The following is a 23,183-nucleotide window of genomic DNA, read 5'->3' as shown; positions in this document are numbered from 1 at the left end:
GCACCTGACCAAATATTGCGTTGAATTTTGGCAAAAGCTAAGTTAAACTTTTTTTTTACCAGCAAACCTGAACTTTGGCTGCAGCCCTCTACGTCGGCTATATCTACACAGTGATCCCAGTCAACTGAATGAAGGGGAGCGGTGGCTGTCACACGGTGCTCATGTCTGTCTGGACGCGACATAACACATTTTCGGTTTTGGGATTTGTTTGCAAATACAAACAGTATGGACAGTATTGCCAGCCTTATCCTTTAAATCTCACTCCCTGGACGAATAGAGACTGTTTCCAGTCCACACATGTTTTGAACGTGTCAAGACTCTCTTGGCTTATAAGTGTAGACTGTGGTATCTAGTTCTTAACTACTATTCATTTTTAACAGGACAACACTGGTTCCCACACAGGCCAGTTTCTTGGGAGCAAATGGGGTCACCAGGTCACGCAGACAGAAAAAAAAGCAGATGTAACCCCAGGTGTTTACATTTTGAACCATGTCACGGGCCTCAAATATAGTCTCAGATGGCCAGCTGGAGCTTGGTGAGGTTCCTCTGGTGCATGTTGTGGTGTCGCACCAACTCATCGCTCCGGGCAAACTTCTTCTGACAGTTGGGCCACCGGCAGTTAAACGGCTTCTCGCCTGCGAGGGAGAGGAGGCGGGGGAGGATGGGTGATGCACAGGTTGGAAGAGGAAGCGGAGAGAGGATGGCAATGACGAGAGGCGGCCCGGTGGAATAACGATGAAATAAGAAAAGAAAGAGGGAGGGGGATGACAGAAATATTAGAATATTATGCTGAACACAACCCAAATAGAAAGAATAAATGGACTTCATGTAGTACTGCACTCAAGTAAGAATAAATATATGTTTGACATTCCAACACTTTCTGTAAAAACTACTATACTTGTCATGTAAACATGAGATGGATGAAGAAGAAATGGAAAAATAAAAGTTTACGCACTTGTTTTACCTGTATGAGTCCGGGTGTGTGTCTTAAGGTGGTCAGACCGAGAGAACTTTCTCTGACACGTCTCGCATTGGAAGGGTTTAACTCCTAAACACATGTACAGTATGCATGCACACACATACACACAGGCCCAGGTTCACACACACACACACACACACACACACACACACACACACACACACACACACGCGCGCACAGAAAACACATGTTCAACATCATACACACATACACACACACAAAGACAGAGGGAGAGGGAGAAAAATACAGTAGAGCAGAGGTTTGCAGGGAAGCCATTCCAAAGTTTGACCAGCCTTTAGCAACTGTATCTGATGGGGGGTTCAGTGTGTTCACCACTGTACACAAAATGCAAACTGTGCCTTTTAAAAGACTGTATTGTCCACACAAAATGGCTGTCATGCAAACGGCGGTGGAGAACAAGTGGAGAAAGAGCTGAAAGGTCGGGGGGGTAGTCAGAGAGGACAGACTGAGTAAAACTGATCAAACCTGTGTGTCTCCTCTGGTGTCGTTTGAGCTGGTCAGAGCGAGAAAACCTGCGGCCGCAGTCTGTGAACTCACACTGGTAGGGTTTCTCCCCTGGACAAAGACAATTGAGAAGACGCAGACCATTACACGCAGTTACATTTAAAAGGATCCGATCACTTCTTCAGACTTCCCAGATAACACACCAACATTTGGTGTCAAATGTCAGCTCGTTTCTCGACAACGAGCTTTTACATTTTTGTGGCGGCCCCAGTCACTTTAGAAAACCTCCCATTTCAGTTCTGACAGCCTGCGCTGCTTGGTTCTGGTTCTGGTTCTGGTTCTGGTTCTCCTGTGTCTCCTTCCCTGTGAAGCACAGCTCAGCTCCTGATCCGGATCTGGGTCCCCACCAATTGATTTGATTGACCAACTGGCTGATTGAAAGAAAATTAAAAGGCCACAATTTTGAACCGACTCAATGTAATCTTTTCAGTGAATGCCAAAAGACGTGGTCTCTTGGTGTTAGCTGACTTTTGCTATCTTATATAAATAACAAACCAAGCTCACAAGCCAAGAAGTAATTTTTCGGCAATAGCCGAAAAGGGAATTAGGGCCAGCGGGAACGTCCCTGAAAAGGTTTTTTCTTTTTAAGAAGTCAAACAGAAAACCCTGGAATGAAGTAAGAACATGTTGGTGTCTGGAATCACCGACACGAACGAATGGCAGCCGCCAGTAGATACATAGTGAGCAGAACACCACATCCTCATTCCCGTTGTCTCGTTGGGTTCACCTGTGTGTTTGCGACTGTGCATCTGCAGGTGGGACAGCTTGAAGTATCGCTTGTTGCATCCTGGGTAGGCGCACATGAACGGACGCTTCTCGCTGCTCTCTGACCGCACGATGGCCGGAGCGATGCTGGGCACCCGCCGCACATCCTGCACACACACACACACACACACACACACACACACACACACACACACACACACCAAACACTTATAATTTAAAGCCAAACCACTCAAGGCAAGATGAACAAAGCCACACCAGTAATTGAACCAGTGAAATGTAATTTAGAAAACAGGCAATGAAATCTGCCCCGTGTGTAAATAAGTGCATGTGATGTGTCTGGCTCACGGGGATCATTATAATAAAGTGCTCGTATATTCATTAGATGGGAATTAGCAGTAAAATGACCCCCAGGAGACTGACTTCAGCCCAGAGGGAGCCGTTAGTCACGGCCTTTTAAACTGGCCCCCGCTTCCAGAGCGCCTGACGCGGCGGGAGAAGAACAACAGGAATAACGCCGTGGCTGCTCATCTGCTGCATTGGAAATGTACGTATCGTGTTTGTTTTTTTTCCTTTTTTTTTTGCGTAATCCATTTCGATGCACAGTAGAAGAAAAATAAAGAAAAGAAGTCCTGTTGCAGACTGAGAGCGGGTCTGGAGAATCTCTGCCTCTTGTCTTTTAGAGCTGCTGACAGACAATAATTAAAATCAAATGATTTATTAACATGCTGATCCCCGTATGGAAACTGAATACCTACCCATGGTCTGTGTGTGTGTGTGTGTGTGTGTGTGTGTGTGTGTGTGTGTGTGTGTGTGTGTGTGTGTGTGTGTGTATATGTGTGTGTGTGTGTGTCTCCACTGCTAATGGATTTGTGGAAAAAGATTCTTATCCTTTGGAGCTGCCTTTTTAGAAAATCTCTGCGTGCGTACGTACATACGTACGTGTGTATGTGTGTGTGTGTGTGTGTGTGTGTGTGTGTTTGTGTGTGTGTGTTTGTGTGTGTAAATCTCCTCTGCTATATTTCCTCTTCACATATACGGGGGGGATTATTGCATCATTATAGCATCTCCTGCAGTTCACTGATTCAGAAACATGTTTAAAAAAAACACATGTTCTTATTTTTATTAGTTTTTAATGTCCATTGGCAGCAGCAGTGTGAGTCCTACCTGTAGGCCCCTGAAGACTCCGTGTGTGTGTATGCGGTACTGTGTGCTGCAGCTGTACAGCATGGGGGTGCTGGGGTCGCTGTCGTAGCCCGCGGCGTGGCTGCCAACACAGGAGAGGGAGAGAGGGAAGAAAAAAATTTAAACGGTCACAAACTATTTCAATATACTTTGGTGCCACTAAATTACACCCATAAATAAAATCACGTGGAAAGAAAAAAGGTTTCCACTCAGACGGCTGCTGCACAAGAAGCATGTAACAAACCCGAGGTCACGGTTCAATGGCGTAAATCTGTAAATATGGAGAGCGTGAAATGTAGGTAATGTAGGTATGAGAACCCGGATTTGTAAAAAAAACAGCCGGCACACGGTGCAGGAGGCGGAGTTTCCTTTGACCCCGCCTCCCAGCCAAATCGGTCTCGGGGCTCGTTCTCGTGAACGGAGGAAAGAAAAGAACCTTTTCATATATATGTATATTTCTAATTCTTTACCACTTTTAGGATTTAGATAGAGCGCTGCAGGAATGAGTCTTAAAACCTTGAAATGACATATCCGTTTTTTCCTCGTCTTAAAGTCAAGTCTGAAATGAGTTTTTGGTTGGTTTGGTGTCGCTTGTTTTTTCACCTGTACATTAGCTTCATTAGCTCCTGCAAACGCATTCCCGCTTCTAAAAATCATGAAAGCGGTGTTCATTTGTGAAGATCATCTTGCTGAACAAAACGTGTGAGAGCTCATGTTCTGCAATAATCCAAAACCTTTCAATTTATCATCTCCAATGAACTCTTGATTTGGATCAATCTGCTTGCATCTGCTATATTTCCTACATTGGAAGCTTTTTATCGTTACTGCTGCTATCAAGGAATCGTAAAAAAATGTTGACATCTTTTCTAACTAACAGTCTAAAACCAAACCACATCTTTTAGAGCAGTAAAAACTCATCTTCAAAAGACTTAAACCAGGAAATGTTTGGCATTTAGGTGTGTAACATTGCCTAAAGTATTTCCGTAAACTAAAACAAATTCAACACTAAATAATTGTTGTATTTTCAACACAAATAAAAAGTCCCCGACTTATAATTCCCCCATTATCTTCAAGAGAAACACACAGCAATGTACGACAAAAACAGCTTTTAATATTTCACTCTGACCCAAAGAGCAGAACAAAACCGGCTTTGTGTGCATCACCAGCTGCCCGCGTTGCCTCCGCTATCTTGTTATGATAACACACAAGAGAAACAGAAAGCTCTTGTCTTGTGTTGTCTGTCCGAGCGAGGAGGACGGGCACTCTGCATCCTGTGCTGCCGCGGTGGGAATGTTCAGCGCACGGCCGAGCGGCCACAAGGTGCTCTTTGTTTTTGACTCCTTACTTCCCCGGACGAGAGGAAGGACATCGGCGTCGGCGGTATACGGCGTGTAAATCACACGGAATGCTCCTTAAATTCACGTCCACTCATTTATTTTGTAGTAGCAGGTAATGTACAAGTTGGGACGCATTAGTCAGGGGGCAACACCCCAAACTCCAAGTCCATCACAATGATGAAGGAGGGTTAGGTTTTGTGAACCGGGACACGCATTGTCCATCTTTTGCGTTTTCTTCTGAGGCAACGTTACATTAGAAAACCAAAGTTTAGGCCACAAAACTGCTGAGTCAGGTTTTCGAGGAAAACATCACGGTTGGGCTTAAAATAACTACGCACGGTTAGGTTAAGGCAGGGGTCGGCAACCTGCGGCTCTTTAGCCCGCCTGTTGCGGCTCCCTGAGGCTTTGACAAAAAAAACAACAAAAAAACGTTTTTTATTTTCTTCTTCTTTTTTTTTTGCCCAGTGGAAAAATCTTTCAAAGGGAACTCCTCTTATCTTGGCGTTTGAGGTGATATTGGGTCACTGAAAATAAAAATAAATGTTTAAATATTTCTTTAACTAAAATGTGCATCACATCCTGTCACGTTGCTGTCAAGCAGCTTCCCCTGCAGGTGCTACTCGTGATTCACAGAGCTCCGCCCTCGCTAAACTATCAACAGAGAAAGGTAGGCTAATTCTGCGTGGACATATTAATTAGCTTTCACTGCCAACGATGCTGCTGACCTGTATGCTTGATATGTGGCGAGGAGTTAGCAAACAACAACACATTTAATGTTGAAAGACTCTTCCAGAACAAGCACACAGCATCTGATGAAAAGTATCAAGCTGCAGAAGAGCGATTTATTAACTGCTGCAGCAAACTGAGCAAAGTAAATATACTTTCAGGAAGTGGATAAAGTCTCCAAACTCCACTCCTGCTGCTGGTTCTGCGTCAGCTCATGAGACACTGTGGCGTCCGCTCGTAAAAACGGATCCGTCCTCCTCCGTTTGCGGTGCTCTAAAAGTCTGTAGTGTGGAGGCTCAGTGTAAACGTAGCAAAATATATGCGTTTTAAAATGTAAAGCTCACGTGTGGATGACAGGTATCAAACCTGCTACCTTGTGATTACAGGATGAACAATCTACCACATGAGCCGCATATATAGACAGGACTCAAGGTCTGCTTAGTTGTGTATTTAATGGACCTCAATGTAGCCAACACATGACTATTTTTTTTCTCCTCTTCATAAGAGTTTGATAGTTATAAACAGGTACAATAGCAATACAATGTCAAAAATTGTCTTTATTCTTGTTCTATAATTTCATAAATACAACAAACTATAGTTTGTTGTACATATAATATAACTATATATACAACTAATAAGCTTTGATATCAAATAGCTTTTGCGGCTCCAGACACTTTTTTTTATGGAAAAAAGGGCAAAATGGCTCTTTGGATAGAAAAGGTTGCTGACCCCTGGGTTAAGGCAACAAAAACACGTAATTGGGTTTAGGAAAACTGTCATGAACGTCAGGTTTGGGCAACAGAACCACAACCATAAAACAACACCATAAAACAACACCATAAAACAACAATGCGGTGTCCAACATTGGAAAATGAATACTAAGTCACTCGCATTTTATTTAAAGGATCACAATATACTTTTTTTTACAATCCGTGTCCATTTACACGAAACCAATGGATCACATTTCGTGACTATCTCACGACCTGCCATGAAACTGGGCTGAAAAGCATCAACAGTTATGTCAGGGAAACTACTAATACATCTAATGAATGAGAATATAATATAATAATAATTAAACTTTCTAAATTGAGGGCAAAAACAGAGTTGACAAGAGTCAACGAGAACAAAACAAACAATGAGATTGATCAAAGTGCATGCTGGTCTCACGCTTTACTGTCCAGAACACACCTCTTCAGCAGGTGACGTGTGCTTCACTACATATCTCTGCCCTTCCTCTCCAAAGCTCGACTCCCCTACACTTCCTCTTCCTCATCTCCGGCTCCTCGCCCCCGTCCCTCTTTATCTCCCCGTCTCCCACTGACTCCTTACTCCCTCACACCTCAGTACAAAGAGAGAGAGAGAGAGACAGACATTGCTACGGTCAGAGCGGACCAAGGCCATGGAAACCTTCTCTTCAGACCTTTTCAGCGCTTGTGAACAAGAAAACACAAAGGTCTTAATTTGTCTCTCCTGATACTCATTTCAATATATTCAGGAAGACCAACAAAGCCATGATATCCGAACGCGTTACGACATTTCTGCCGAACACCACCCGTTTGAGAGCGTACACGTAACGCACATTCATCTGCTAACTATGATGGATGCCTGTTGGCTTGGGGTAGAGAGGTATTTGTGAGCCGACACAGATGCTGACAGCGTGCAGCTCCGCAGGTCACAGTGACATAAAGTACAGGGCACACGACTGAGCGTTGCTATGTTAACTCTGTGTGAACAGAGGATGTCCATACCGCTGTCCAACTGCTTTCTAATGTATTTGTGCTTTTAATTAAGCCAATGTTTCTAGAATGTGTAGATAAGAAGTGAACGTAGTGAACTTCTGTTTTAAAGCTGTTTTTTGTGGAACCAGACGTGACACGAGAGGGTGGAGTATTTACCAAAAGACCAAAATGTTACAATTATCCGTGGTGAGCTGAAAACACACTTTGAAAGGGTTAAAGTTCCAAGACAAAAACTTGGACAACTTTTAGGCCGGACCTTGGGTGGTAGCCACCTGTGAATCAAAAGTTAGCCAAGCCCTTTATGGTCTGTTTAACTCTAAATGGAGCATAATTTACTAAATGAACATCATGCTGTATTGAAGAAGACTTGAAACTAGAGATTGAGACGCAAACTCATGTTTACAATGTTTACTGAGTGAATTAATTAAGAGAGAAGTAGAGTCATTTTCTCATAGACTTCTATAAAACCAGAGGAGTTGTCCTCTGCTGGACATTAGAGAGAATGCAACTTCAGTATTGGCTGCCTTTTTCAAATTTAGTATAGAGTTTCACGGCTGTTCACGGTACAGATTTTTCTAGTGGTAAAGATTAATATATTACAACTATACTAATACATTAAAAAAGGGTCTTAACAGACTTTTAGCTTTAAAGTTGTATATTTTGGGATGTAATGAATCTTTTTGTTCTGTATCTCTATCTATAGACTCATCCATTGTTGAATATATCATGTTGATTGGAAACTAATGCAAATAACCACCTTTTTCAACCTTATACGGAAGTCTACTATGCACTTTGCTCAGTTATTTTTCACCGATCAGCTGAACAAGCATTAGTGTTTAGTCGGATTATGTCCACAAAAAAAACAGCCTATCTACATTTAAGAAAAACAAACTTTTAGATGCTTCAGTAAACTAATGAATACTGTCTCGTGAACTGTTGCTGCCGTTGCCGGTTCCAAAACAATCCTCTTGTGTCTATATTACTCTTCATTGTTTCCCGCTCAGCATGAACTTCACCACCGGCTGCTATTCAAAGAAAGCGATGTTCCTACCGCTTCATGGTGGACGCCAGTGTATTGACAGGTTTCCATGCCACACACTGCAACTGAGAGGTAATTTCATAAACATTTTCTCCGCTGTGGAGGGACAAAACGTATGAGATCGTCATTTTGCAGGGGTTACAGGTAGATGGCAGAAGTGTCTAAAGTCACTGTCTGTGTTTGTGTGTGTGTGTGTGCTTTTTGTTGACCTTATAAAAGAAGCACTATCGGGAAAAATGCCAAAACACACACGCACACACACACGCACGCATACACTCAGACGAAGTTGCAGGTGGAGCTGAGGTTAAAAAAAGTGCCTCTGACAGACATTAAGAAAGCCACTTTTCATTAAACACAGAAGACTCCACAATCATTAGTCAAAGCTGCCATATGATAACGTACAGCGTTGCAAACACACACACACACACGCACACACACGCACACACACACACACACACACACACACACACACACACACACGCACACACAGTGGATTTATAGCTCTCATCCCCCTATCACACCACCTGCCGGCTCGCAGCAGTCTGGGCGGGGGTAGATGTGGTGCCTGGTACGCTGCTCATTACGCAGCTATTATTCTACAGTGCAGCATGGGGCACGCAGCCAGCAGAGCACACGTATTATTTGTTGGATCGAAAGCCGAGCGCAAGATTTTAAGTAATGATCCGTGACATCTTCAAATAAATACGCGTCTGCTTTCCTTCTCTACCGCTGCCTGATGGAGGCTGTGTCTGTCCTTAACTGCCTAATGTGTGTTACAGTAGGCCTCTCCTTACATAAATAACACTCAATTTGTAAAAAAAAAATAATAATTACCCTGAGGAATGCTATTCACCATGGATGAACAAAAAAAGGAGCAACTATGGAAACATTATCAACAGAAAGTCTGAGGTGAAACATATCATGCACCACTTTAAAGGTCCATTTACCAAAAATAAAATGATAACTAAAAATGACCTTGACTTTTGGGTAAAGGTTTTGTGACATACCACTACTGACGATAACTGTAAAATAAATATATATATATATATATATATATATATATATATATATATATATATATATATATATATATATATATATATATATATATATATATTATAATGCCATGTAAATATTGGCATGAAAATATCGCAATCGTAAATTATTTTGGCCACGATAGTTGTGCGGTGAAAATCAAAGTCATTTGGGAATCATTATCCTCCTGGAACCATGAACATGTTCCATTGTTGGAGATACAACAAAAACTAGAGTGCTTTTGTGATTTGAACGAACAAACCTTTACACCATCTAAAAAGTTAAAAGACTTTGAAAATGGCAATTGGCATTTGCTATGTGCGTGTGTGCGTATGTGTGTGTGTATAGTTCCAGTGGGCCGAGCTGACGGCCCGCAGAGTAAATACAGTCCTGTTGGTACCAGGCTGCAAGATTAGACAACTGACTCAACTCATATGAGTCTTCCCAGCCCCACTCTATGTGTGTGTGTGTGTGTGTGTGTGTGTGTGTGTGTGTGTGTGTGTGTGTGTGTGTGTGTGTGTGTGTGTGCGTGCTGAGCTGATATCAATTATGTTTATGACAAAGAAGACTTTCGGGACAGTCTGTGTTCACTCCACATATCTCTCTCACCGCTGATTAAAACTTGTGTGCATACATTTCTGAATGACAGGTATGGTCAGAACTACACGGCAGTGGCAGATATGTGGCCATATTTGGCACGATGATGTTCATATTTAATGCATTTAAAAAATATTATTTTCTTTCTGTTCTTTTTTTTCCATACCATTTTACCAGTTTGTTTCTTGACGTGTGTCAATACTTTTTATAAATTAAAATGTTCCATTTATAAACGCTTGTGTTCCACGTGAAACCAAAAGTTGACGGAGACTTATTTCTATGCAACGAACCAAACATACACATTTCAAGGGCCAAACTATGACCTTTCATAAACGTAACCAAGTAGTTGTGTTTTGCGCTTGTGTTTTGTTTCGTTTCCATTCGCAATGTTCATCACAAACCGCAACCTGTAATCCGGGAGAACTACGTTGCCCACGAATAACGTAAATGAGAACGCAGTCTTTGGGAGCGTCTTTAGGAGAGACTACGAGAAGTCAAAATGTCTGCTGTGAAAAAGAACTACAATGTATTGTCGCAAACGGCGGCACAGAATGCATACATCGCCTCTTTGCACTTCATCTTGTCATCTATGACAAATAGATTTATGAATCAACGCATAGATGGATAAGAAACAAACTTGTTTTGGAATGAATGTGAGTCAACTGTAGGCCTTAACTTAATGTTCTACTGGTTTCCCTTGTTTTACCCGTTCAATTTAAATGAGCATCTAAGACACGATTAGATAATCCTTAACGCGCTGTTTTTGAGAACGGATTTTGAAAGCTGCATCAATCTGAATTCATGAAAGTCAGAAATGCATCGGTCACACACTACAGTTCAGGTCTCCGGGCAAATGATCAAAACAGATATTAGAATATGTAAATGAAAAACAACAATAACACTAACAAACTCAAAGCTTTTGGGAAAGAAACGTTTTCTCGTCATGTGTGGCGGAGAGACAAAAAGAGCAGAGTTGAATGAGAAGAGTCAAATAACGACACTGCTGTCACCTGAGTAACTTGATTCACGACATGTTGGGACTATTTTTCCAACCAGTAAATCAACCCACTTTCCTTCGCAAACTTCCTGATACCGTCTGTTCTCTTCCTCCAGTGGCACCGTGACTTTTGTCGTAGCTACCTACGTAAAAAAAATAAAAAATGGCACGTAAACGGCGTCTAAAATTAGGATTTTTTTTAGGGATACGCGATTCTCGTCAGAGCTTGCGTGACCACCAAGTGAAACCACCCCCGAAGAGTCCGGCGGAGGAAGGAGAGGTGGAGCAGAAAAGGAAGCGGCCGTGGCAGACAGACCTGCGCTCAAGGTGAACATCCTGTCCGAGACCGGGAACAACCAACAATGGTTTCGGAAACATTTCCAGCTTTAATTGTTTGTGCATGATAAAAATAGATTTTTCATTTTTTTAAGAGAGTGTGTGCAGAGCATGTGAAAGGTGTGTGTGTGTGTGTGTGTGTGTGTGTGTGTTACCTGTTGTATGGGTTCCTCAGCAGCAGAGCCTGGCTGCCTGTGCAGCTGTCCGAAGGCGTGTGGCAGCCGTAGACAGGTGGAGGTACGGGGTACTGCTGCTCCGCTGTGGCGCGTGGACACACAGACATCATATCAAATATTACGTTACACATGCATTTGTATGCGGCCATAAGGGATGCAATGTCCTCTGCACATTACCCCCTTTCAAACTCTTGCCCTCCTACGGTTTTGCTCGAATTTTTCGACCCTTTCTTCCACGAATGCAGACCCTTCGCTTCACGTTTCTCTCCCCGAGCTCCCACAGCGGCGAGCGAACGGCTCCCTCGACATTTCTCTGCATTCCAAGATCTCCCCACGCAACCCCGATTCTCACCAGTTATCTTCGCCGTTACAATTGGGCAGCACTTTACAGCAAACATTTAAATATTTACCAACAACATGTTGCCGAGGAGGGATTCAAAGGGGAGAGTTGGGCGGATGAAAGAGGGGTTGAGAGGGAGGAGACGAGGGAGTTTTTCCCCGACTCAGGATGTGGCTGATTTATACCTTTGGAAAGGGGAGGTCACGGCGGAGATGTCAGGATAAGGGACAAGGCACTCCCTAGGTGAGGGCCACGGAGCTGCCATCCAGACACAGCTGTGCACTCGCACACTTTACATAGAGGTTTGTTACTTTGAAGAGTAAAATGTTGTTGTTTTATTTTTATAAGAAAAGTAGAAAGTTAAAAATAGAAAAAAGATTTTTTTTTATCTTGGCAGGAGAAGCTAGAAGCTAACTCAACAGAAAGGGCAAAGCGCAGAAGCTAAGCTAAATATGTGGTTAAAAGAATAATCTGAACGCCACTTTCTGACATCTGTTGTACTACTTTCAAAAACAATTACGCCGTTGAAAATGTGTACAATTCAGTGAAGATTTGCAGTGACTACAAAAAACTTAACTGCAGAGATAGACGGGCTGAAGACTAGAGAGCTACGTCAAGTGTAGGCTAGCTAGTGAGCAAATCACAAGCTAAAAGCTAATCACTGCCAGCTATTATGTATGATTTCCCAATAGCAATGATCTGTAATTGAACAAAATTAGCATTTTGTTTGCTATTCCATGTCACTAGATGAGGCAGTGGCTAATTCAACCATGATGACAAGCTAACTAGCTTAGCAGAGCAGCAGTAGCAGTGGCTAATTAGGGGAATTCGCTTTTAAATCACATATTTTAATGTATTAAATGCAAATTAATTGGTCGTATTGTTATTTAATTTTTAACAGTAGTCTGACAGGCACCCCCCTAGCGACACAGACCTTTTAAAATAGCTAATTTTCTTAAACACGATATTTAAAGCTCTGCTGTAGTAACTGCCGGTTGTAGTGCAAGGGCGCTCCGACACATGAACACACTTACCCATGGTGCTTTGCTGGGTTAAAGCGTCTTCGTGCTTGAAGGAATGGTTGGAGAACTGCGAGCTGTGGTGTGTGGGAGTGTGGCCGTAATTACCGGGCCCATCGAATGCGACCGCGCTGTAGCCTGCGACACAGAGAACACAAAAAGCCAAAGTCACAGGAAGGTGAGTTTAGAATGAAGTCCATCAGGGATCACACACTGCCTCAGTATCACTGGAGCCCATACTTTAGGGTCATTGTACTTAATTAGCTACAATTACGCAATGCTGGTTTGTTTCATTTCCCCATCATTTAAAAAAGGTGGTTTACTATAACTAAATACAACCATTAAAACTACTTGAAGACGGACTAAATGGGATTTGTGTCTATTAACTCGTAACCTTCCATTCATGCTATCACTTGCTTCAAATCTCTTTTTTTTCTGCTCATGAGAACAAATGTTTAATAAATAGTGCAGTTTATTTTACAGTGAAGTACGTGGAGCAGGAGTCTCAAAACAGTTTAGTTGCTTCTTCACAGGAAACTAAAGAGGAATTCAGACAAAAAGATCCCTTTACTCCTCTTCTCTGACTGATTTTGGAGTTGATCCTTATTGCCGATTTCAGAATTCACAAACACTTTGGAGCCATTTTGAAAGATTTATAAACACTACATAAGCAAATCAAATAAGGATCTTAATTACCTGACTACCCCACATTGATTTAACTTTGATTGCTAATGAAGGATATACCATTTTGCAACATTTTGCAACAAAAACATTAAACACTAAACGTCTTTGCAACTTTGTACATTTATATTATATTTAGGGCATATATTGCTCTGAAAGTAAAAAAGCAAAGAGAGAGGAAAGGACTGAGATCGGCCTCTAATTTGGTTTTATTAAAAAACATCACACCAGGGCACGCACGCACGCACACACACACACACACACACACACACACACACACACACACACACACACACACACACACACACACACACTGTTGTTGTCTCGGACCCAGACCTGACTCAAGACTTAGACTGACCTACAGGGCACAATGCACACTCATCCATCACCCACATGCACGGACGAACAAACACACACACATTCGCTATCTCTCACTCTCACATACATGCCTCATTAATTAAAATGCAGCACTTTCACTCACTCTCCTCGGTGGATCATTGGGTGAGGGGAGGGAGAAGAAGGTGTTGGGAGGGGGTAAAAACCTCATTAAACATCTCCATTTATCTTCCACTCACCCCTGTCTGACTCCTCCGTGTGTGTGTGTGTGTGTGTGTGTGTGTGTGTGTGTGTGTGTGTGTGTGTGTGTGTGTAGGGTGATACCATTGTTGCCTTGAAGTCCAGCACTGAGGTGACAAGTGATGAGGTCAATTTGTATTCAACTGGAAATACCCCAAGACATTTTCTTTTTTTCCACACTGAATACTTCTCTTTTTTTCGTGTGTGTGGTAAATTCCACAACTTTAAAGCTTCCTTCGTATACAGTTTATTTTCATCCTGACACCTGCATTTATTAAAAAACGCTTTCCTGGTTCACGCGGAGGGTCAAAGGCCGCCATGTCTCGAGGTCTGCTTCGTGCATTGTCTTTAAAGGCGAGCAGCTCTGACGTACAGCCGGTCCTCACGTCTCGCTACTGGAACGCTTTACTGAGCAAAAATTTGCAGCCCTGTCAACGTGATTTTATCCGTAAAAACAAATTACTCCTGACTTGCTCCTGTTGGGCCTCTCTCAGCAAGCCCACAGTGAAATATCACTGATATGAAAATGAAATCCCTCCTGCAGGGAGTTCACAGTGACAGTCTCTGTGACCCTGCTCCGCTATCAGGGACCCGCGTCCCGCTGTGAGTCTGTTTGTCTCTGCTCGTCCAGCCACAGCGGGGAGCAGATAGAACAGGTTAGAGGTCGGCACGGCTCTTTGATTATAATGTTATTGCTAAATTATCTGCTTGATAAGCATGTTATTATTAATTAATCTGTTGGGAAAAGCCCCAACAGACTCATTATAGCAGGGATTGGGTGAAGAACCAAGATCCCAGCATGTTGGGGTTTTACTGCGTCACATGAGTCCATTAATTGGCCTTTGTCTCATGTCCTCACCGTCACTCTGCAAAGCACTTTCTAAACAGAAGGGAAAGCTGATGACTTTGGCCGATAATGTGACGATGCAGACATTAATAATGAATGAAAGAATTTGATTAAACTCGATTATCTCAATGTCATTGAACAGAAAAGAAAGAAAATAAAAGGAAAAAAGGTTTCAATGGGATTTAATAAAATGTCATTCTATGTGGTTTAAACTATTCCATCTGTTCAGTAGCAGATACAACTTTTTATATTTTTTATTTGGAGGATAACTATTTCATTCTAATTTTTTTTAGCAGGTCATTTTTCAAAACATGGATCGAGAGGTTGTTTTTTTAAGGCTTAAACTACTGTGGTGTACAAATGTGGAATCCAAAACGTGAGGAATAGCAGACGCCAGGAGCCAAACTGACAAACTAGGATGACCTCAGCAATGCTTCAACAACTGGATCCGTTTGGTCTTCCTTTTAATAAAAGCTGGGCAAATATTCATATTCTTGCATTTTATTTGAAGTATTTTGAAGTTTATTTTATATTTGTATTTTCAGTCCTAGTAATTTTCTAAAACCTTTCACACTAGTGTCGCATCAGCAGCTTCGACCCAAAAGAAAGGGATCTTATGTTTGTTCTGAATGATCCGTCATTAAAGAAGAGTTTCACATAAAGTCCAGCGCCGGGAATTATTAGGACACCGGTGTTTATGCTTCAAATTTAGACCTATAAACATTCATAAATGTGTCAAGTAATAAAAATACCAAAAATAGCACGATGAAAGCAGAGAAGCATCATCACGGTGACTCCGAGTCAAAGTGAGTCGGGTTCGGGTCAAAGCTAGTTCATACAGTGTCGGTTTATTTTCTCTAGATCTGGTCTTAATGGTCCTCTTACACTGAGAGCACTCCACCACAAGCGAGGCTTTGATACCTGAACATTAAACTAAAGGTTTGTCTGTGAGGGTCGAAGCTGGATCTGCTCTCTACAAAAGCCATCTTTCATATTTAATAGTTATCTCGTAATGACGCAGTGCTGAAAGTTAACTAAGGCCTCCGGTCGTTTTAAATCATATAATGTTTCACGTGTGTGTTCATACTGACAAATCGGTGCGTGAACATGCTTTACATTTACATCACGTCTCGGTCAATGATAAGAGTGTATGAATTAAGATGAGTCTACATTTAATTGGTGTGTCGTCTTTCAGAAAACGGAGGATGTGTGGAGGAAAGGAAGCAACAAAACAAACTGCAGAAGAAGATACCTGTGACGTATTTCCAGATTTGGGGCCTCATTCACCGACGTGAAAATACATTTGTTGTCAAAACTGCAGTTTCTGAATATTCTGCCATTCACTCGTTTTCTTATTCGAGCCTCGTGGTTATTAAACCGTGTTCTTATAACATTTAAGCACTGATGAGTTTTTTTGCAAAATAATAGGATATTGTGTTTTCCTTAATCCTAGACTATTATATTATTATAGGATCTAAATTACAATATGTTCTTTCCTTCCTTCTCAATATTTTTAATATGTATTCACATTATTTAATAATTTAATAAAAATATTTTTTAGAATAAAACGTAGAATTTTTAATGTAATTAAACAATTCACATCAGCTATGTTAATCGGGAACCATTCATTGGGAGCCGATCAATAATTGATTGGCCTAATGAGCTTCTAAATAGGACGGTTTGTTTTGACTTCCTGCAGAAGTCCTTTTGGAGTTGTGCACTGGTCGTCCCTCGACTGAATTATTGAGGCCTTTTATGCTGATTGGCCGAATATGGTTTACTTATTACCTCATTACCTCATTATTGGCACAGGCTTTCGGTTTACGACGACACCGGGATGCATCGTTTTAAGAACACAGGCGCGAACAACTCTGCAGTTTAGGAACATCTGACGAAGACTTTCCTGAAGAACAAATTCGAGAAGAAACCAAAAGATATTGGTAAATGAGTCCCAGTGACTCTAAACTGGGCGAGGATGCTGACTTACTGAAAGCCAGACAGATAACAAACTTGGTAGCGTGCCACGTAGCGGCAATGTTCCCGAGTGTGATTCCACTGGGCCCCCTTCTACACTGTGCCCTGTCACATAAAGGTCAAAAGGCCAAAAGGCCTCAAACGTCCCCTTCGGCCTTACCTGTCTGGCTGCGTGCCGCCTGCTGCGTGTCCATGCAGTTGGTGAGGTACGGCGGGTTGGTGAACATCCTGCCGGCGGGCTGGTGGTGATGCGGCGCGGCCACGGACGGCGGCTGAGTCGGCGGCGGCGCCCCGAAGGCCCCGTACCGGCACGCCCCGGTGCCGGTGAACTGCCCGGAGAAGTGGACGGTGAAGGCGCTGAGGCCGCAGTGGGGGTCGGCTTCGTGGTGGTGGGGGTCGCCGGGGGCCCCCCAGCTGGGCTCCTGCTTGATGAAGGAGTGCGGCCCCAGGGAGGCATGCGGGGCGGCCAGCGAGGCGTGCGGGGCGGCCAGCGAGGAGTACGGGGAGGCGCCGGTGTGGAAGTCCAGGACGGGGGGCCACTGAGGGGCCGTGCTGACGGGCAGCGCCGGGCAGCCGGGGCTGGGACACGCCGGCAGCAGCGAGTTCAGGTCGCGCACGTCCGAACCCATCGTGGGCCAGGGGACAAAGCTGGGGCAAAGGTCGGCTATTTTTAAATCGGATCGTCTCCCCGCCTGTGTGTCCGGCTCGCCCAAAACCCAGATCGCCCTCTGGACCCCCGAGAGCCTCCAAAGTCTTTCTCTCACTGACGGAGCTTCTTCTCTGTTTCTTCTCCCCGGCTCTGGTTCTCGCCCATCGGCCGCTCGCGGCGCTTTATCTTCTGATCTGGAAAAAGCCCTTAAGTCCGAGAGAAGTTCATGGTCGACACGGCGGAGTCACAAGGAGCCGACCTGTAACGAGGAGGGGGGAGAAGTGACGACGAGGTGAAGCGCGTCGTCACGTGAAGGTTTTCGGAGAGATGGGAGTCCATTCACGGAGGAGAGAGGGAGAGAGAGAGAGAGGCTTCTGCTCAGAGCTTTCCTCAGTGAATGGAGAGAGGAGTGAAGGAGTGGAGGAGTGAAGGAGGAGTAACCCTCTCTTCGCTCCATGCTCTCAGCCCCTGTGTGTGTGCGTGTGTGTGTGTGTGTGTGTGTGTGTGTGTGTGTGTGTGTGTGAGAGAGAGAGAGAGAGGAGGGTAGGAGGTGGAGTCAGGAGGTGATGAGGGACAGGAGCCCTCTGACTTCATTCATTTACTGTATGCAGAACACACACACACACACACACACACACACACACACACACACACACACACACACACACACACACACACACACATTTGCAGGAATATCAATCACAATTCTGACATCAGTGCCTTAAAACCAAAATCCATCTCCTTATTCTTATCATATATATATATATATATATATATATATATATATATATATATATATATATATATATATGTATATATTAAAATGTATATATATAAATATATGTATCCTCATGAAATGATCTCAACTACTCTGTTCTTTCATAAGGTTAGACATGTATAGATCTACTTTATCGCTGAGAGGCGGATGTGCTGGATATTATTCAGCTATAGGTTAATTATAAAGCAGCCTACACGTGGGCTTATCATTTTTAATGATAAACTATCACACACGTAGTGTTAAGACAATCGAAACAAATTATAATAATAATGCAGTTATAGTCATAGACTATATTGTTGTGATTGTTTAAGCCCTAAAAATTCACCTGGACGCAATTAGAGGTGAGAAATGAGGTCCGGCCCGCGGAGGAATATTGTTAGAGAGCAAAAATAAATGAAATACGTCGTCTCACCTGGGAGCATCGCTGCAGTTTCAGTCCACTTAAACGTGCGTGTGCGCGCGCGTGTGTGTGTGTGTGTGTGTGTGTGTGTGTGTGTGTGTGTGTGTGTGTGTGTCATTGTTGCTGACGGTCAGAACAAAAGGATTGTCGGTCGCAGAGAAACGGCCCGCGAGACGGATTCAGGCTTCAAGGCCTTCGGTCCTTTCCGGGTTTTTTTACGTATTTCAATTATTTTAAACTAAAACTAAGCCGACATTAGAGGCCTTGATAAAATACCAGATCCAAAGGCACATTGTTCGTTATCCCAGATGGTTAAAGCTGAACACCTCGGCCATGTTTTAGAGGTCCGCGCTGAAACGAATTAAATAATCTCACATTGTTTACTAACGCACAGCAACAGAAAATAGAAAATAGTACATTTATTTTAACACGTTCTATTATTATACAATAGGCGACATTAATATTATTGTGTTATTATTGTATTAAAGCTCAGCTCGAGGCGTTATAATGTATCCCGTGATGTTCGTTATTATTATCATGTTACAATCTTCATCTCTCTTTCTGTGTGTGTGTGTGTGCGTGTGCGCGCGCGTGTGTGCTGAAAAGGGGATGACGGCTCATTTAATGCAAAGATCATATTTTAGCAGCGTTGCAGAGCTCAATAAAATACATACACATTTATTTTACCCTCCAGTTCAGACCCGAAATAATTTAATTAATTAATTACTAATTAAAGAGCCCAAGCTCTTGGTGAACTTAAAACGCTTTGTTTTTATTTATTTTTAAAATGTTAATCTAATTATGCGTCCAAACTAAGTAATGACGTCAATAACCGAAAGTCAGCTTCATTAATGTGTCTGAATAAATTCATGAAAACACAACAAATGAAATGAAATTAAAAAATATCTGGTCATTTCTAAACGACTGACCATTTTTTAATGACGTCATTATAATAATATTGATATTCTGCCTCTGGGTATTTATCTTTGTTTTAACCCGTCTCCCTTCCCCCAAACCAACGGGGAGGAAGAGGAGGACAACTATGATGAAGCATCGTCACGCTGCAGCAGCTCAACTAACAAAAACACCTGAACTCTGCAAATAGATTGTTCTTAGTAAAAAAAAAAGCCTTTTGATGTCTTTCCAAATGAAAAATTGCATTTTGAAAGATTTGACAGTTTCATGACTCACCTCTTTTTTTCATTGAACAAGAATTCTGAATTACTTTTATTTTGTATATATTGTTTTAACTTCAACCTGCAGAAGACACGATATGAAACATGTTCACTCACATCATATTTCTATGAATTCAAAACGTGTTGTCCCTGATGAACAAGAGCCGCACACATGGAGCCGGCTTGCAGCCCGATAAGAGGGATGTTCCTCTAAAGAAGGTTACCATGACACAGGCAGCCGGACGGCTCGCCTGAGACGAGGCAGCTCTCCGGGTTACAGGAACAACGAGGTCACGTGGTGCCTGTGGTCGGGCCTGTGAAGCTGACATGTTGGCCGTCTTCACCGCCTGGAGGGCCTGGACGTCCAAATGTGGACAAGAGAGAGGGAGACAGCTCTGGGATTGGCTGAGGCAGCTGTCAATCAAGGCCATCGCGTCTCAATCCCCCAATGTAGTTCACTTTAAGTCTTTTGTTGTTGTTTTGAAATCACCTTCAGGGTTCTTACATTCATGGAAAACCTGGAAAAGTCATGGAATTTTAAAAAGGTTATTTCCTGTCCTGCAACAGTCCTTGAAAAAAATTTAAAAGTTTTGTAAAAGTCATGGAAATGTGTCATGTGTTCATGAGGTTCATTTATGCTGAGTTTGAAATAATTAATATGCTTTTAAAAGAAAGACCCTCAAAATATAAGCAGACATACATACAGGCATCTATATAAAGGTTTATTCTTTTAATCAAACTATTGTCTCATTCATTTGTGTCATTTAAGGTTTACTGTATGCTTTGGAATTAAATGCTAAATGTTCTCACTTTTTCATGTTTACACTGGGATTTCACAAGTCATAGAAAAACCATGGAAAAGTCATGGAAATCCATTGGTCAAAATGTGTATGAACCCTGCACCTTATAATAAACAACCGTTTTTCAGATATAGACACAATATTGCATCGAAATTCTCTTTTGAGGCCAAAAACTACAATTGCTCCGCAGTGAGACTTTGGAGGTCTCCTGAAGTGTCTCCTTCCTGTCTGAAAGTGTCTCCTTCCTGTCTGAAAGTCTGAACGTGCATTTCCATCCACATGTATTTACGAGCAATTGAAAATTTGCGAGTGCAAAAGTGAAAGCTTAAATTTGCCTTAAAATCTGCCGAAAAAAAAGAAGAAAATATTGCACTGCAGTGTTCACGCTCCGGCTGAGGGGAAAGTTATGGTGTCAATAAAAAAATAAGTGCAATGGAAACAAACCTGGCAGATAAATCACAAAGTAGAACGGATCGCTTGAGCTGAACGACCGCCGTGGAGAGGAAGAAAGGCGGCAGATGAAAGACTTCAGATCTGAGCCATGAGGGAGGTCATAACCTTCCTCACACTAATACGTGAGCGTAAATATGTGCGTTGTGTTTTGTCCTCAATGTTTCTGAGGTCTGTACGCAGCGCTCCTCTGATCACGTCTACAATGAATCAACGGCGCCCGACTGAAGAAACTTGATGCTAGTTCTGAATGAAACTCAACCAAGTTTACTTAAAGTCCTCCTTGTGGCCGTTAGATGAACTGCAGCTTGAGGCGCGTCTCACTCGGACCACCTGTTCAACAATGATGGCAAAAAAGAAGCAGGTTTGAAAGTTTTTTTTTACATTTAATGCAAACAATTTTAAAATATTGTATTCCCGGCGCGCTCGGTAACAGAGTCGCTACAACAACCTGGGACGGCTTCCGGGCTCGGGACCTCTGGTGCATGCAACATCTCTCTTTCATCACCTGTCAAATAATTTTAAAAAAAAGATGAAATATATACATCATTATTATGGATTATAGTCAAATTTAACATTAAATAAAATAAGAATACATACAAAATATTTATATTAGACAGAAATAAAACAAATAAATGGGTAAAAAAAATAGCTTTAATAATCCACGCTTTCAGTTTTAAATTAGTTGTAAATCAAAGCAAAAAAAGAAAATAAACACAGCAAAAAGACTTCCTTCAAGTAAGAACATCAGGATTTTTAGATTTTTAGATGTTTTAAATGTTCCCACTCTAGACACTGGGCCAAACTGCCAGCTTATAACAATATAGTATCTATTTCAATAAGCATCATTATATACACATATATATATATATATATATATATATATATATATATATATATATATATATATATATATATATATATATATATATATATTTATACATCTATTAACAATGACAACGAATTGTTGTCTGAACTGGGAATGTGAGACCAAACCGGGATACACACTCGCATTAAACAAAGAAACGCATTATTGTTTTCTGACCTCTCAGTTCCTTCGTCGATATCTTCCTCTCATACACACTTTGAGTGTGTGTGTGTGTGTGTGTGTCTGTGTGTGTGTGTGTGTGTGTGTGTGTGTGTGATGTCCTTGAGCAATGCCACTGCTTCTGATCTTCTATTAAAGCTTATCTGTCTCTCTCTCCGACTGATGCTCCCGGTTTTGCCAGCTGTCTTGTGGCCATGGCAGCCAGCAAACACACACACACACACACACACACACACACACACACACACACACACGCACACACAGCCACTTTCACTTCGCTGGGAAATCATTTGTTGAATAAACCATCGACGCAGCCCGAATCGTGGTCCTTGTCATCATGTAAAAGAAGATCACATTTGGGAAAAAAACAACTGCACTGAGACGGAAACCCAATCTGCAAAGCCACTGGGACAGATGTTTCACAGTCGAACAGCTGGACACATTTCGGCTTCAGCGTTATTAACAGAAACCTTCTGGGAGTCCTCCGACTTGAACATGATGTCTTGATTCTTTCTTTCGTATTTCACCCTGAGCTTGAACGCTTTCCCATTCCAGACAAATGGACGTTCAACAGGCCAGAAACGCTGGCAAGCTGCCACTGGTGGACGCAAACACACAGGCTGCCTGAAGCCGAAGTGCCCCCCCCCCCCCCTCACACACACGCACACCCTTCATCTTAACGGAAGTGTCCACTCAGCGCTTTTCATCCCATCATGCTCTTCCCTCGGAGCCAATTACAGCGGTGACGCGTCTCAATTAGTTTTACACATTAGCCCAGGAAGCTGGGCAGGTACGGGTATATGGCAGAAGTGTGTGAAGTTGCTGTGTGTGTGTGTGTGTGTGTGTGTGTGTGTGTGTGTGTGTGTGTGTGTGTGTGTGTGTGTGTGTGTACACACATACAAGTTAAGTTTGGGTGTATCTAGCGGAGATAAATGGTGACTTCACCATCTGGAAATCCAGTCTTTTTCTCTCTCTGTGTGTGTGTGTGTGTGTGTGTGCGCTAAGAACTGCTGACCCATGATTCAACTCTTCAACTCCACAAGGAATAGAAA

General features: G+C 42.5%; 1 protein-coding gene across 2 annotated transcripts; it reads right to left on the bottom strand.

Annotated features, from left to right (window-relative positions):
- Positions 1-513: 513 nt before the first annotated feature.
- On the bottom strand, positions 514-17,460 carry wt1a (WT1 transcription factor a; the record flags this gene model as incomplete). 2 transcript variants are annotated; one of them, XM_079223947.1, is made up of 9 exons in its annotated part: positions 514-635; positions 956-1,048; positions 1,466-1,555; positions 2,232-2,376; positions 3,395-3,494; positions 8,266-8,349; positions 11,374-11,476; positions 12,769-12,891; positions 16,992-17,460. In XM_079223947.1, 9 exons carry the CDS (start codon positions 17,458-17,460, stop codon positions 514-516), a joined length of 1,329 nt encoding a protein of 442 aa, XP_079080073.1. The 2 variants fall into 2 exon arrangements, with proteins under 2 accessions (XP_079080073.1, XP_079080074.1); XM_079223948.1 differs by lacking the exon at positions 8,266-8,349.
- Between the last annotated feature and the right edge of the window lie 5,723 nt (positions 17,461-23,183).

Source organism: Taurulus bubalis, assembly GCF_910589615.1.
Source record: "Taurulus bubalis genome assembly, chromosome: 9".
Taxonomy (NCBI): Eukaryota; Metazoa; Chordata; class Actinopteri; order Perciformes; family Cottidae; genus Taurulus; species Taurulus bubalis.
Note: the sequence above shows the minus strand (reverse complement) of the source record. Positions and strands in the feature narration are given on the sequence as shown.